The sequence below is a fragment of the Anastrepha obliqua genome, chromosome 4, assembly GCF_027943255.1.
Source record: "Anastrepha obliqua isolate idAnaObli1 chromosome 4, idAnaObli1_1.0, whole genome shotgun sequence".
Taxonomy (NCBI): Eukaryota; Metazoa; Arthropoda; class Insecta; order Diptera; family Tephritidae; genus Anastrepha; species Anastrepha obliqua.
Genome location: NC_072895.1, coordinates 87,019,260 through 87,032,295, shown reverse-complemented (window position 1 = coordinate 87,032,295; position 13,036 = coordinate 87,019,260). Strand labels below are relative to the sequence as shown.

Sequence of the window (13,036 nt, the reverse complement as noted above, 5' to 3'; positions counted from 1 at the left end):
AAGACTGAGTGCGAAAGAAACTCAATTGCGAGCGCAACAGAATGTGTCGCGGTATGTCAACGGCAAGTGGCCGATGCCGAATAAAGCAAAATTATGGGGCTACTGTTCAGTTGTATGTGTTTCAGAATTGTATGATTGGATTTCGATGATGATGATACTTTTTGTAGCGAGTTCCTGGTTGGTTCCAGCTTACGGGCTGATGGTTTTTGTAAACTAAAACCTTTGTAGTGAAATTTGTGCGGTTATTCATGCCTGCATTGTCCTTCTTTCGCTTTTCAGAATTTAAGATTGCAATGCAGGGATGTGTGTTTGGAATAAACAAAATACATTGAGTTACAACATGATTCAATTATTAAAGGTTTGCTCAGTAAGCAGCTTTCTCGTTCTCTTGACAAATCGGCTCTCTTAGCAAGACACTGGGTTGCTAACTCTAGAAATTTTAAGTAAAAGTGGAGGAAAAGTAAAATTTGTAGTAAACACATTTTATTTTCAAAATGGTCTACCTACGAGCAACAACTCGCTAAAGAGTTTTCATCAGTATGTTCAAGACTATGATAGTACGACATGAAATACATACCTCTTAAGTCAGGACATGATACAGTTACTGACGCAATCCGAGATCGATGAGTGGAGAATTTAAAAAGCTTTATTTCGTATTTTCCAAAGAGTTACTACAGTGATAATAATTGGATAGTCCCGACGCGACCGATAACATTGCATACCTCATTATAAAAAAGTTGGGATTGGAGGAACTTGTTTCCAATGAGCCCACCTTACCATGGATGGATGAAGTGTCTAGAGGAGGCTTAGCAAAGCCCAGTACCAGCGATCGATTTTAAATTTAGTAATTAATTCACAAAATAAAATCTTGGATTAAGTGAAATAATTTCTTCTTTTAATATCAGACTTGGCAATTTACGCTAATAACTTCTATTTGTACAATTATTTAGTTTGAGAAAATACTTTTTTGCTACCATTTTTACCAAAAAGGATTTAATTTGTTCAACTTTATTCACCTACTTAAATACAACCTTTTGTAAGGGAGTGTCAAAAATCGAATGTCACTAGTGAGCAAACCTTTAATAATTGAATCATGGAGTTACAACTACTTAAGTAAATAAATTCCATAATTATGATAAGTCATTTTAAGTTACTTTCACAGAACGAAAATATCAAAAAGCTTAGAAAATACGGCCGTCATGGGTGAATGACGACAGTTGGGCCCGGGTTGAAAGTCCACTGTGCGCATGAAAGCAATGGCAAATCCACGAATGTACTAATAATAATAACAATTGGAGCGTACACTTCTGTTAGGCTGTTTGGCCGAGCTGTATTAGTGTCATGATAAAGCACCTCTTAAAAACCATCTGCCATTTGGCGGCTGCATGAAATTGTAGTTCTCTGTTTCTGTAGAAACATCGTAGAAATATTAACAAAATGAAATGCATGCAGAACTGAACTGTCTCATAGGCAGAACTCCGTATAACAGCGAAGAATGGTATACCATATGTTTCAATACGCTGGCATTCGCTGATTGTCAAAGATTTTAGTTTTGTGCTCAGTTTTGTATTTTTGTTGGAAATGCTACTGTTGCGAAACAGATTTAGAAAGGGCGTCGTATTTGTTTTATTTATTTTACTACAATTTATTATACTCAATTTGATTTTTATTTATTTTTTACTTAAGTAGATATGCTTTTATCAATTTAGGCCGTTTTTAATTCGAAAATTGGGGAAAAATTATAAAAAACTTAGTATTTTTTAATGTACGAGTATATCTTTAATTTAGATTTCCTCGTTTCCTTGTTTTAATTTTACTATTTTTTGGTTACATATTTTTATTTACTGTGATTAATTTAAAATTTTTTTTTAACTTTATTTTATGTTTGCTGTTAAATTTTGAATCCATATTTTTAATATTCGCACTTAATTTATCTTTTTTTATCACTCTGACTATTTAATTTTTTTTACCTCAAAAGTTTATTTTTTTTTTTTGCAATTAGAGTTTTTTATAATTTTTTTTAATATATGTCATTTAATTTATTTTTATTTTACTCTGACTATTAAGATTTTTTTAATACTTTTTACCTAATTTTTTATTATTATTTTTTTTTTGCTATTAAAGGTTTTTATACATATTTTTAATATTTGTCACTTAATTTATTTTTTATTTTACTCGAACTATTTAAATTTTTTGACTAATTTATTTTTTATTTTTTGTTTTTGCTATTAAAGTTTGTATACATATTTTTTTAATATTTCTTGCTTTATAATATATAAATATTTCTGATTTTACTCTGACTATTTAAATTGTTTTTTAATATGTTTTACCTCATTCATTTTTTCATTTCATTTTTTTAGTATAATTTTTCATCATGTTAATATTTTTTATTTAACTTTATTTTATTATTTCTTTTTTTTGTCATTTTTTTTTGTACTTTTTTTAAGACTGCTTAAGTATGTTTTAAAAACAGTTTGTATGCAATTCATTTTTATAACGTTTTTAGTATTCATTTATTTTTTTATTATACATACAATATTTTAAAATTTTTTTTGGATATTTTTTATTTGAATGGTTTTTTTCCATTGCATTATTTATTATTTTGTTAAAAATGAGAAAAAAACCCATCTTAATTTAGTTTCTTAATTAATTTTTACTATTTAATTTCTTTTTTATATAATTTGTACATAATTTTTTTTTTCGTATTTTAAATTAAATATTTTTTTGTATAATTTTTTTTTAAGTTATTGTTATATATTTTTTTTATCTGGCCTTCGTCGCTATGTATTTTATTTCATTTTTTTTTTCGTTTATTTTATTTCATATAATTTGAATAGTTTTTTTATTTATTTTTTATGTAATATAACAATTTTTACTATTTTCTTTTATATACTTTTACATAATTTGAATATTTTTTACTTACGTTTTTTTCCACTCACGCTTTTTTACGCTTAATTCCACCCCATTTGCTTATAACTAAAATCGATATTCTTTAACTTAATTAATTTTTTTTACTGTTTTTAGTAAAAAACAAACAAAGTTATTTAAACGTAAATTTTTTTTCTGCACTTTCAGATCCAAAAATCGCAACGACTCCACCACCGAAATAATTTACACTAGTCCCACAACCTCCGGCAACACCATGAACACCGGCCAGGCCCAACAACAAGCGGCACCCACACCATCGAATGGCATTGCCACCGGTGCAGCCAATGCTGCTCGTGGCAGAACTAGTCGCAGACGGTCCAACGGCCACCAAAATTGCGACAATAGCAACAATAATGGCGTCGTAGCACTACGAAAACGTTACGCCTGCTCTCACTGTTCCTACTCCACCGATCGACGAGATCTCTACACTCGCCACGAGAACATACACAAAGAGGACAAGCCCTTCCAGTGTTACGCTTGCATGAAGCAATTCAATCGGGCTGATCATGTGAAGAAACATTTCCTGCGCATGCATCGCGAACTGGAATACGACATCAATAAGACTCGACGTCCTGCATCCTCAAGTACGTCCAACAATGGCGGCGTCGGTAGCAATCATCATGCCGCCGTGCGTGTCAATGTCGCTTTACCGGCGGTAAACAATCAACAGGTAAACATTCCGAACGCCGGTTGTGGCTCACCCGAGCAGAAGCCCAACATCATATTTCAGGGCGCGATCGTACAACAAAATGCATTCATGGAGGCGCAACGTCAGCCCACTTCATCTATTATGAGTATTGCCGAGACTATTGAAGCAGTGGCAACGGCTGCTGATGCGCCATTACCTCAACTCAAACAAGAGAAGCAGGATGATATCGGCGCCAGTGGCAGTGGCAATGGTGGCATTATTGGCAACTCTGGCGCTGCTAGTGGCAGCATTAAGCCGAAACGCGAGAAACGATTCAACTGCGAGTTCTGCCCGTGGTCCGGTGCCGATAGATGGGGCTTAAAGCGGCACGTGAATACGCACACAAAACCGTTTGTCTGTTTGTTGTGCGACTATAAGGCCGCGCGCTCCGAACGCTTGGCCACGCACGTGCTAAAGGTGCACGACAAGCGTGTCTGCAATAAGTGCTCCTTCCTCGGCGACACGCAGGAGGAGTTCCAGGCGCACGTCAACGAAGTGCAGTGAGTATCTATTGTTGTTGCATATTTTCCTACTTCAATTATTAATGCATATGCAATTGGCATTGAAGGCGTGCGAGAGATTGCAAGTAATCCAAGTAGCAAAGTACTAACCTCCACTAACAATTAGCTTTAAGAGTTGTGTAGTGAAACTAACAAAGAAGGCAGTAGCTTCAAAAACATATGCACTAAAATTTAATGATCGTAATTCTTCTTTCTTCTCTTTGCTTTCCACCTCGCCTTGCGCTCGCAGTCCCAGCGATACGCGGCCGGCGCGAGGCAATCTAAATCCAACTAATCACTTAAGTAACGGCATTGCGTCCAATTCGAATTCGAGCTCGGACGTTTTGCGTACAATTGGCAACACTTTAATAACGAATAATTCAAGTGTAAATATGTTTCCAAATTCGAGTGTGGCATACTGGTAAATAAACAGTTAATACAGCTAATTCTTCCATGCCGTTAAAAAGGTAGACGGACTAGGAAAGTGAATATAGACGAAATTGTAGTAGCCAAGGAATCTTTGTAGTTTTGAAATGCATGTAAATTCCAAAATGTGTGATTTAAATAAGGGAATAAATTGAAAATTAGGAATATCTCGCAATGAGCGCTAATGAAAATGTAAAAAAAATTGATCGCAAAAAAAAAAAAACAAAACAAAAATTAATAGGTTTTCGGAAAGCTAAAAAACTGTAATTTAAAGTAAAGTTTTCGCATAAATTTGTATAGTATTTGACTATAATATAATTTCTTTCTTAAAAAAAAATACAAAAACAAGAAGAAAAAAATCTAAAATTTTTCTATCTTCTGCCCAAAAAAAGTCATACAACTCATAGTGGTGGCGGTGGCGGCGGCTCATCCACTTCCAGTAATCATGGCGGCAACGTTGGTGGTGGTGGTTCGGTGACCATTTACACCACAACAACAACGAATGATAATGGCAGCGGTAATGTGACCGGCGGTCCACTACAGGAAATCATTGTAAATCCCACTTCGATGGTGGGTTGGCGCCTAAGTGCCAATGGTTCACTAATACCGCCACACGATCTACTAACGGGCGGTTTGCCCAATGCAGCCGCACAAAAACGCGGCTCGGAACGATTATTTCAATATCTTGAGGCCGACGGAAGTGATCCGGAAGACTATGCGCGGTAAATGAAAGACAAAACAAAAAAAAAAACAAATAAATGCTTTAGATCATTTTGTGTATGTACATACACACATGCATACACAGCATATAATGGGGCGTGTACAAGTTTGTGTTTTCAGTCTTTCGTTTGTTCGTGATTTTTGGTATTTTTCTTATGCATTTTGTGTGATTTGTTTTTTTTTTTGTTTTTTGTTAGATTTTTTTGTTTTTTGGCTGCTTGCGGCTGATTATCATTCAGTTTTTCATTTATTCCATATAATTAAATGAGAAAGTATATGAAAATTAAAAATATGAGATTTTCATTTGAAAAGTTTGAAGTTATTTTGTTTTTGTTGTGCTCCTTAGCTGTGTGAAAAACTTATAGAACGAGTTCGTCTATAAACATACATACCTACATACATATGAATACTTGAAAATTTTGGTTATTTGAAGATTTTTTCGTTGCCGATTTGTTATTTTCGCATTCTTTAAGGCCTGCTTTCTTTTTTTAACTTTCATTATTGAATTTTTATTGTAATAATTTTAATGTAGTTTGGTTATAATTGTTTATTTTTTTTATTTTGCACATTCACAGATTATTTTATTTTTACTTTTTATTTTTGTCTAACGTTGTTTAATTTATTATTTTGTTATGTGTTTAACTTCATTTAACTTCAATTTATTTGATTTTATATTTTAATTTCTTTGATTTTTTTGTTGTAATTTCTTTGATTTTACATTTTCATTTCTTTGGTTTTATATTTTCATTTGAATTTATTACTATGTTTTATTCGCTTTGTTTTTCGTATTTTAAATTAATTTTATTTTTGTAAATATTTTTTTTAATTTGATGGTTTTTTACTTATATAATTTTATTATTTTTATTTTTTATCTGGCTTTCGTCGCTGTGTATTTAATTTCATTCTGTTTCGTTTATTTTATTTTATTTTTTAAATTGTAACTTTAATTAATTTTATTTTATGTTATAATTTTAATTTATTGCCGTGCAATATTAGTTTTATTTTAAACTCTTAATTAAGCTTACTTTTGTCTAACTTTTTTTCAATTAGATTTTTTTAAATTATTTTATTTAATATTTATTTTTATTTTATTTATTTAATTAGTTTTAATTAATTTAATTAGTTTTTTTTCAACTGACTTTACCTAACTTTTTTTATTTTCAAACTAATTTGTTTATAATTTTATTTATTCTACTGAGTTTAATATAATTAAATTTGTTTTTACAATTTTTTATATCATTTTAGTTTTTTCTAGCGTTTTGTTTTTCAATTCTGAAATTAATTTTTATTTATTTATTGTAACTTAGCTTAATTGAATTAAATTTTGCCCAATTTTTTTTATCATTTTAGTTTTTTTATATTTGATTCTAAAATTATTATTTTTTATTTAACGCAATTTAATTTAATAATTTTCCCATTTTTGACATCACTTTAAATTTTCCAACGTTTTGTTTAATTTTCGAACAAATTCTTTTTGTTTAACCCAATTTAATTGAATTAAATTATTTCCCAATTTTGTATATTACTTTAATTTTCTCTAACCTTTTTTTTTTAATTCCAAAATTAATTTTTGCTTTTTAACTGAGTTTAATTTAATAACATTTGTTCCAATTTCTTATTCGACTTTTTGTTTTTAATTCTAAAATATTTTTTTTATTTAACTCAATTTAATTTAATTCAATTATTTTCTAATTTTTTACATCGCTGTTTTTTTTTTTGAATTCTAAAATTAATTTTTATTTTATTCTCGGTTTAATTTAAATAAATTCCTTGCTAATTTGTTATATCACCTTAGTTATTTTAGTTATTTGCCAATATTTTATATCTCTTGAGTTTTTGCTTTTATTTGTAATTCTAAAACGAATTTTTATTTATTGAACTCAGTTTAATTAAATTTAATTAATTTCTATTTTTTTATATCACCTTAGTTTCTTCTAAATTTATTTTATAATTTTAAACATTTATTTTTTTATTTTTTTCCACAATTTGTTTTTAATTTAAATAGTTTTTTATTCAACTCAATTTAATTTAATTGAATTAGTGTCTAAATTTTTACAACGCTGTAGTTTTTTTTGTTATTTTTAATTCTAAAATTAATTTTTATTTATTAACTCAGTTTTATTTAATTAAATTCTTTTCTAATTTTTTATACCACCTTAGTTTTTTTCTAAAAAATTTTTTTAATTCTAAGATATTTTTTTTAGTTATTTGCCAATTTTTATATGACTTTAGTTTTTTCTTTTTAATTTGTAATTCTAAAACTAATTTTTATTTATTGAACTCAGTTTAATGTAATTTAATTATTCTCAATTTTTTTATATTACCTTTAGTTTCTTCTAAATTGTTTTTTTTTTTAATTTTAAAATATTTTTTTTTATTTATCTCAATTTAATTTAATTCAATTATTTTCCAATTTTTCATAACACCTTAGTTTTTTCTAACTTTCTTTTAATTCTAAAATTATTTTTTATTTATTTAACACAATTTAATTTAGTTCTGCTTTATTCTCAGTTGTGTTATCTCTATTTTTTTAATTTAATGTTTTATTATTTTTGATTTACAGATTTTTATAACGTTTTTTGTATTTTTATTTTTATATACAATACTTAACTTATCTGAATTAATTTTATTTTAAATTTGCTTGCATCGCTTTATTTCTATCTAACGGTTTTTTTGTTCTATTTAATCTATGTACTATGTTTTATATTAATATTATATTTTATATTCAGTTGTTTAATTTCACTTCGTTTTTTATCACCCACGTTTTCCTTTTTTTCTATTTTTTAATTTAATTAATGTTTTTATTTCATTTATTCACTTTTGATTTTGTTTTATTTTATTGTTACTTAATAAAATTGAATAATTTTTTCATTAAATTTACTTTTTATTTCCTTTTTTTTGTTCACTTTTGTCTATTTAATTATCTTTGCAATTAATTAAGTCCTTTGTTTTATATTGTTTTAATTATTTTACTTTATTTTTTATCTTATTTTGTTTAATAGTAATTGCGTTTATTTCACGTTGTATTATATTTTTTTTATTTTTTACTTTGTATTTTATTTCACATTATTTTTGGCCAAGGTGTTTTAAGATTTTTTTTTTTTTTTTTTTGTTATTGTTAAGTACATCACTTTTATTTATATTTTTATGCTGTTAAAATCATTTTTGTTTTAATTTTAATTTTTTTAAATTATTTTATTTTAATTTTATTATTTTATTTTATTTTTATTTTTTTACTTTAAATTTATTATTTTATTTTAATTGTATTATTTTTTTTAATTTTATTATTTTATTTTAATTTTATAATTTTTTATATTTTGATTTATGTCAAATGCTTTATATTTTTATTATTATTATTTAAGCGACTTTCGCTTTATAATTTTCTCATTATTATTTTATTTTTTATTGTTTTATTTATAATATTTCAGTTTTTATCTGATCTTTGGGCAATTTGTATTTAATTTATTTTTATTTATTATCTATATTTTATTTAAATGTACTATTTTTAGCATTTTTTAAAGTTTTTAATTAAATTTGCTTTAGTGCTTGTTTTCACTTCCTGTTGTTTAATATTATTATTATTATTTTTATTTTTTTAATTTTTTCGACTACACGCCTACATATGCAGATACATTTATTTCTCTTAAATTGTATTCCTCTTTTCATTACGTTTGTTTTTTTACTAATCTCTATTTTTCTTCTCTATTCTTCTTCAAACAGTCTACTAAAAATGGACGCCATTAGTCGCAACACCGCTTCAGTCGCTCAGGATTTTCCTAAGGCGGGAGGCGTGCACGAGTTGAAAATTCCAGCTAATCATCAACTCCTGTTCAATAATAAACTGCCTTCATCACAATGGACGACCAAAGAGGCTGCGACGCTAGTCCCTTCCCTAAGTAACAACACCACCTATGCTAACAACTATCAACATCTTCTGCAGCAGCAGCAGCAACAGGAGCTCCGTATTAATTATAACCAGCAACAAATGAACAACATCAACGGTCAAATGCGTCAGCGTCAGTATTCGACCGGCGAAGACGATGAGTGTACACCATCGTCCGCCTCGTCGACATCGTCGAGTGATTATATCACATCGCCGTTAAAAATTGATGGTAAGCGACGTTCAGCTGGTTCAACAACAGCAATGCACCAACGCAGCAGAAGCAGCAAGAGCAGCAGAAAAAACAACAGCAGCGGTATGGGGAACAGTGAGCAGAGACAGGCGATATCGGCATTCTGGAGCGGAAATTTCGATTCTCCTGAAACATCAGGATCAGTAATCGGAATCATGGCAGCAGCAGCGGCTAATCACAAGCGTAAAAACCAGCCACTCTGGGGCAACGATGAAAATCGAGAGCAGCTTATTAGATCGCCTCCCGCGAACAACAATAATCACAACAAACCAATAAACTACCAGAAAAACAACAACCCACAGACGAAGAGACGCGAATATCGTCGTGAAATGATAGATAATTTGCGCAACAACATCGCAAACAAAGAGAATAACAAACAAAATGCTGCCACACTCCTCGCCGCTCTGGAATATCAGAATCTGAATAAAGTCAACTCAGCAATAGAAAATTACGTTAAAGACATGATCAACAAATATTATACCGAGACGTCTATGCCGATGGCTGCCGAAATGGCACATGAGAGACAACCGACACCAGAACCACAACCGTCACAGCAACCCTTACCAAAGCGATGCAATCGCCTGCGTAGCGAGACCGAGGGTTGCATCGAGTTTTTGCTCAATAAAGACGACATAACTCTAACTATCACACCAAAAGCGTCTGCCGGCAATGATTCCCCGTCGAGTCCCATGCGTTCGCCGCTGATAATACCACCGCCCGCAGTGACCCTAGCACCAATCATACCCGCCCGGCCACCAACAATGCAGCAGCAGCAACAACAAATGCACCAGCAAGAACCAATGCAGCAGCCACAACCGCAGCCAGCCTTTTCACAAATAGCCACACTATTGCCATTGTTGGCGGATGCTGCTTGCCAGCAGCAGTACCTCACTGCGCCCCTGGACTTTAGCAAAAGTTCTACGTACGACATGCCACCACTCATTCCGAACACACAACCGCCCATTTCCGTGCCTACGTCCAAGACATTTGAATTTTTCCCCACTCCAGCGGCGACAGTGATGCCAAAGGCAGCACAGGTTTCGGTCATACAACCAGTACCCACACCCCTATCCGTACAACAACAACAACAACAACTAAAAACTGCTGGCGGAGGCCAGAACACCCAAGACAAGCGCTCGTCACGCAAGCAGGCACAGCCCAAGAAAATACGCGCCCCGCCGGAGGTTATAGTGGCCATGCTGCGCGACAAGTACTTGAATCGCATGGTCGATAAGAAGCTGAGCTGCCGTACGTGCGCCCAAGACAAGCGGCGCGCTGCCACAATGCTCGTATTCAACTATCACACGAACGGGTCATTAGCGCTGCACAAATACTGGAAGCATTGTGCCAAGCAGCAAAGCTGTCGTTATTGCAAGCAGGCGTTCGGCCAGCGCACCAGCTTGATGTTGCACTATTGGCGTAGGCATGATGACGTAATGCAGAGCAAACGGCGAAGCGGTGTGAAGGAGATGGACAGAAAGCTGAAGAAGATGCCGAAGAGGGGAATGAAGAAGCAGTCTAAGCAGACGAAAAAGGCCAAGAAAGCAGGGTTGAGAGCATAGAGTGGGGTAGGAAATCAAAGATTTCACACATACGTAGGTGAATTATTTGAGTCAACTGTACAAATTAAAATTGAATACAGTTAGTGGGGGCGTAAAGTGTAGTTGAAGTGGAGACGTCTGTAGATGAATTGTGTTGCTTAATTTGAACATTTTAAGCTAAAATTATATTCGCGGGCAAAGTAAATTGCAGAAAAATGAATGAGGATTTTAACACATTGAGTGCCATGCAACGTGGCACTTTGTACGACACCCAATATTTTCTGTGGTGCGCATACAAAATTCGTGCGCTTTCATGCTACTCAAAAAAGTTTGGTCTAATTTGCATACCGCTGTGATGATCTCCACCATTCTTGTTCGGCTATACAAGACAAAACGGGGACCTGAGAGCGCTCAGAAATCAATTTATGCTACAGTCAAACTTCTATAACTCGACTCACCCATACGCAAAGAATATTTTCCACTTTTAAAGACTTCGGTTATGCTCGTAGAATATAAACTCGTAGAAATGAAACTTTACGAAAGAAAATAAGGGCTTCACTCAAAAAAACAAAAAAAAAACATACATTATTTAGGATTCTTCCAACGGAGTTCGACTTAGTGAAGCCTGTGCCAAGACTCTTATTCGAGTTATGGAACTAAAATTGAATGTCATTCGATTTAGTTCGAGTTATAGAAAACTCGAGTTGTAGAAGTTCAGGTTATCAAAGTTTGACTGTACTTTCACAGCGCGTTCTAACCAAAACCAACCTACTTTCTGGCTTTCAAACACTACTAAAAGTGGCCGCCTTCCGTCCTTGAGGTTTAGCACACTAGACAGCGCTATTTTACTGGGCCTATCGCCCGTCTGTACATCCGCTTGTGTAAACCCCAGTGCGTAGATGAAACAAACTTTTTTCTTCTAATAGCGGTTGTCACACACGCGCTCCCTCCGCTAACTCCGAGTGAATTTCTGTTATGAAAATACTTATCTTCTCATCGAAACGTCCATCTGGTGTTCGGTGGTGTCATAAAATTGTGGTGGTTGGAGATTCAGCTTGACCTAAGCGAAAAACCGCTATCCATTTTTGGGCGCTTAAATGATAACTTGCAACACGAAAACGCCCCTGCGCCTAAAATAACACATTTCACGTTTTGTTCTGCTTTGTGAGATGGCACACAAAAAATTCCTTACATTTAAATGCTAACTAAAAACATTTCCAAAAAACAAAAACAAAAACAATGTAACTGAACTTGCATACTTGTAATAAATTACTTACAAAAGTTAGCGCAGACTATGCTTTGAAAATGCAAATAAAAGACAGAAGTCGGAAGTCGGAAGACAGAAAACGGCAGAAGAAAGGACAAAAGTCACTCGAATGAAATTTTCTACATCAAAATATGAATTCATATATATAGTTAATTATGCAATTTTCAGTAATTTCATTTTCATTTTTTTGTTTAATTTTAAATTGACACTAAATGTACGTATTTAAGTTTCTTACTTTTAAGTTATAAAGTACCTGAAATAATTTTTCTTTGAAAACTTAAAGGAAAAGAAGTAAAACTGCGAAACTGCAGCTCAGCTTAAATTAATATTCATTATATACTCGTATATGTTAAATTTTAAATAATCTACAATATTGTATTGTATTTTATTGTATTTGGCGCCATCCAAATGAAATCGTAAAAACGCATAATGCAGTTAGCAACTAAATACACACACACTCCCTCCCATACGCGCGCATGCAACAGGCACGTTCGCCTGCATGTGTGTGTTTAGGCAGTGTTTACACGAAGCTTTAAGTTGCTAATTTCGTTGAAAACAAAAAGCAAATTATAACAGAAATATTTATAAACTTTAGTGGAAGTGTTAGCCTCGTTGAGTGGCTAATTTTTGTGAGAATTTATTTAATTTTTGTGGTGCGAAGAGGAAACTGATTAAATACATTGAATTTAGTTTGCCATTTGTTAAAAAAAATACCAAAACACAAGAATCACACACATACACACGCATAACAAAAAGTACTTACATAAAGTACTTTCTTTACTACACAAAAACTAAAAAAAAAACGAAAAAATGCGACTAAAATAAGTCTTTTT

The 13,036-nt window shown here is 32.0% G+C and overlaps 1 protein-coding gene across 3 annotated transcripts in view; it reads left to right on the top strand.

The window, feature by feature from the left end:
* Positions 1–12,176, top strand: part of LOC129246381 (protein charlatan) — a 78,505-nt gene extending 66,329 nt beyond the window's left edge. For 2 of the 3 annotated variants that reach the window (XM_054885152.1, XM_054885154.1), the window contains 3 exons: positions 3,076–4,116; positions 4,935–5,264; positions 8,983–12,176. In XM_054885152.1, coding sequence (XP_054741127.1) covers positions 3,076–4,116; positions 4,935–5,264; positions 8,983–10,957 — 3,346 coding nt within the window. In that variant the 3' untranslated portion in view covers positions 10,958–12,176. The remainder of the gene's footprint in view (positions 1–3,075; positions 4,117–4,934; positions 5,265–8,982) is intronic. The other variant, XM_054885155.1, reaches the window with a different exon arrangement.
* The last annotated feature ends 860 nt before the right edge of the window (positions 12,177–13,036 follow it).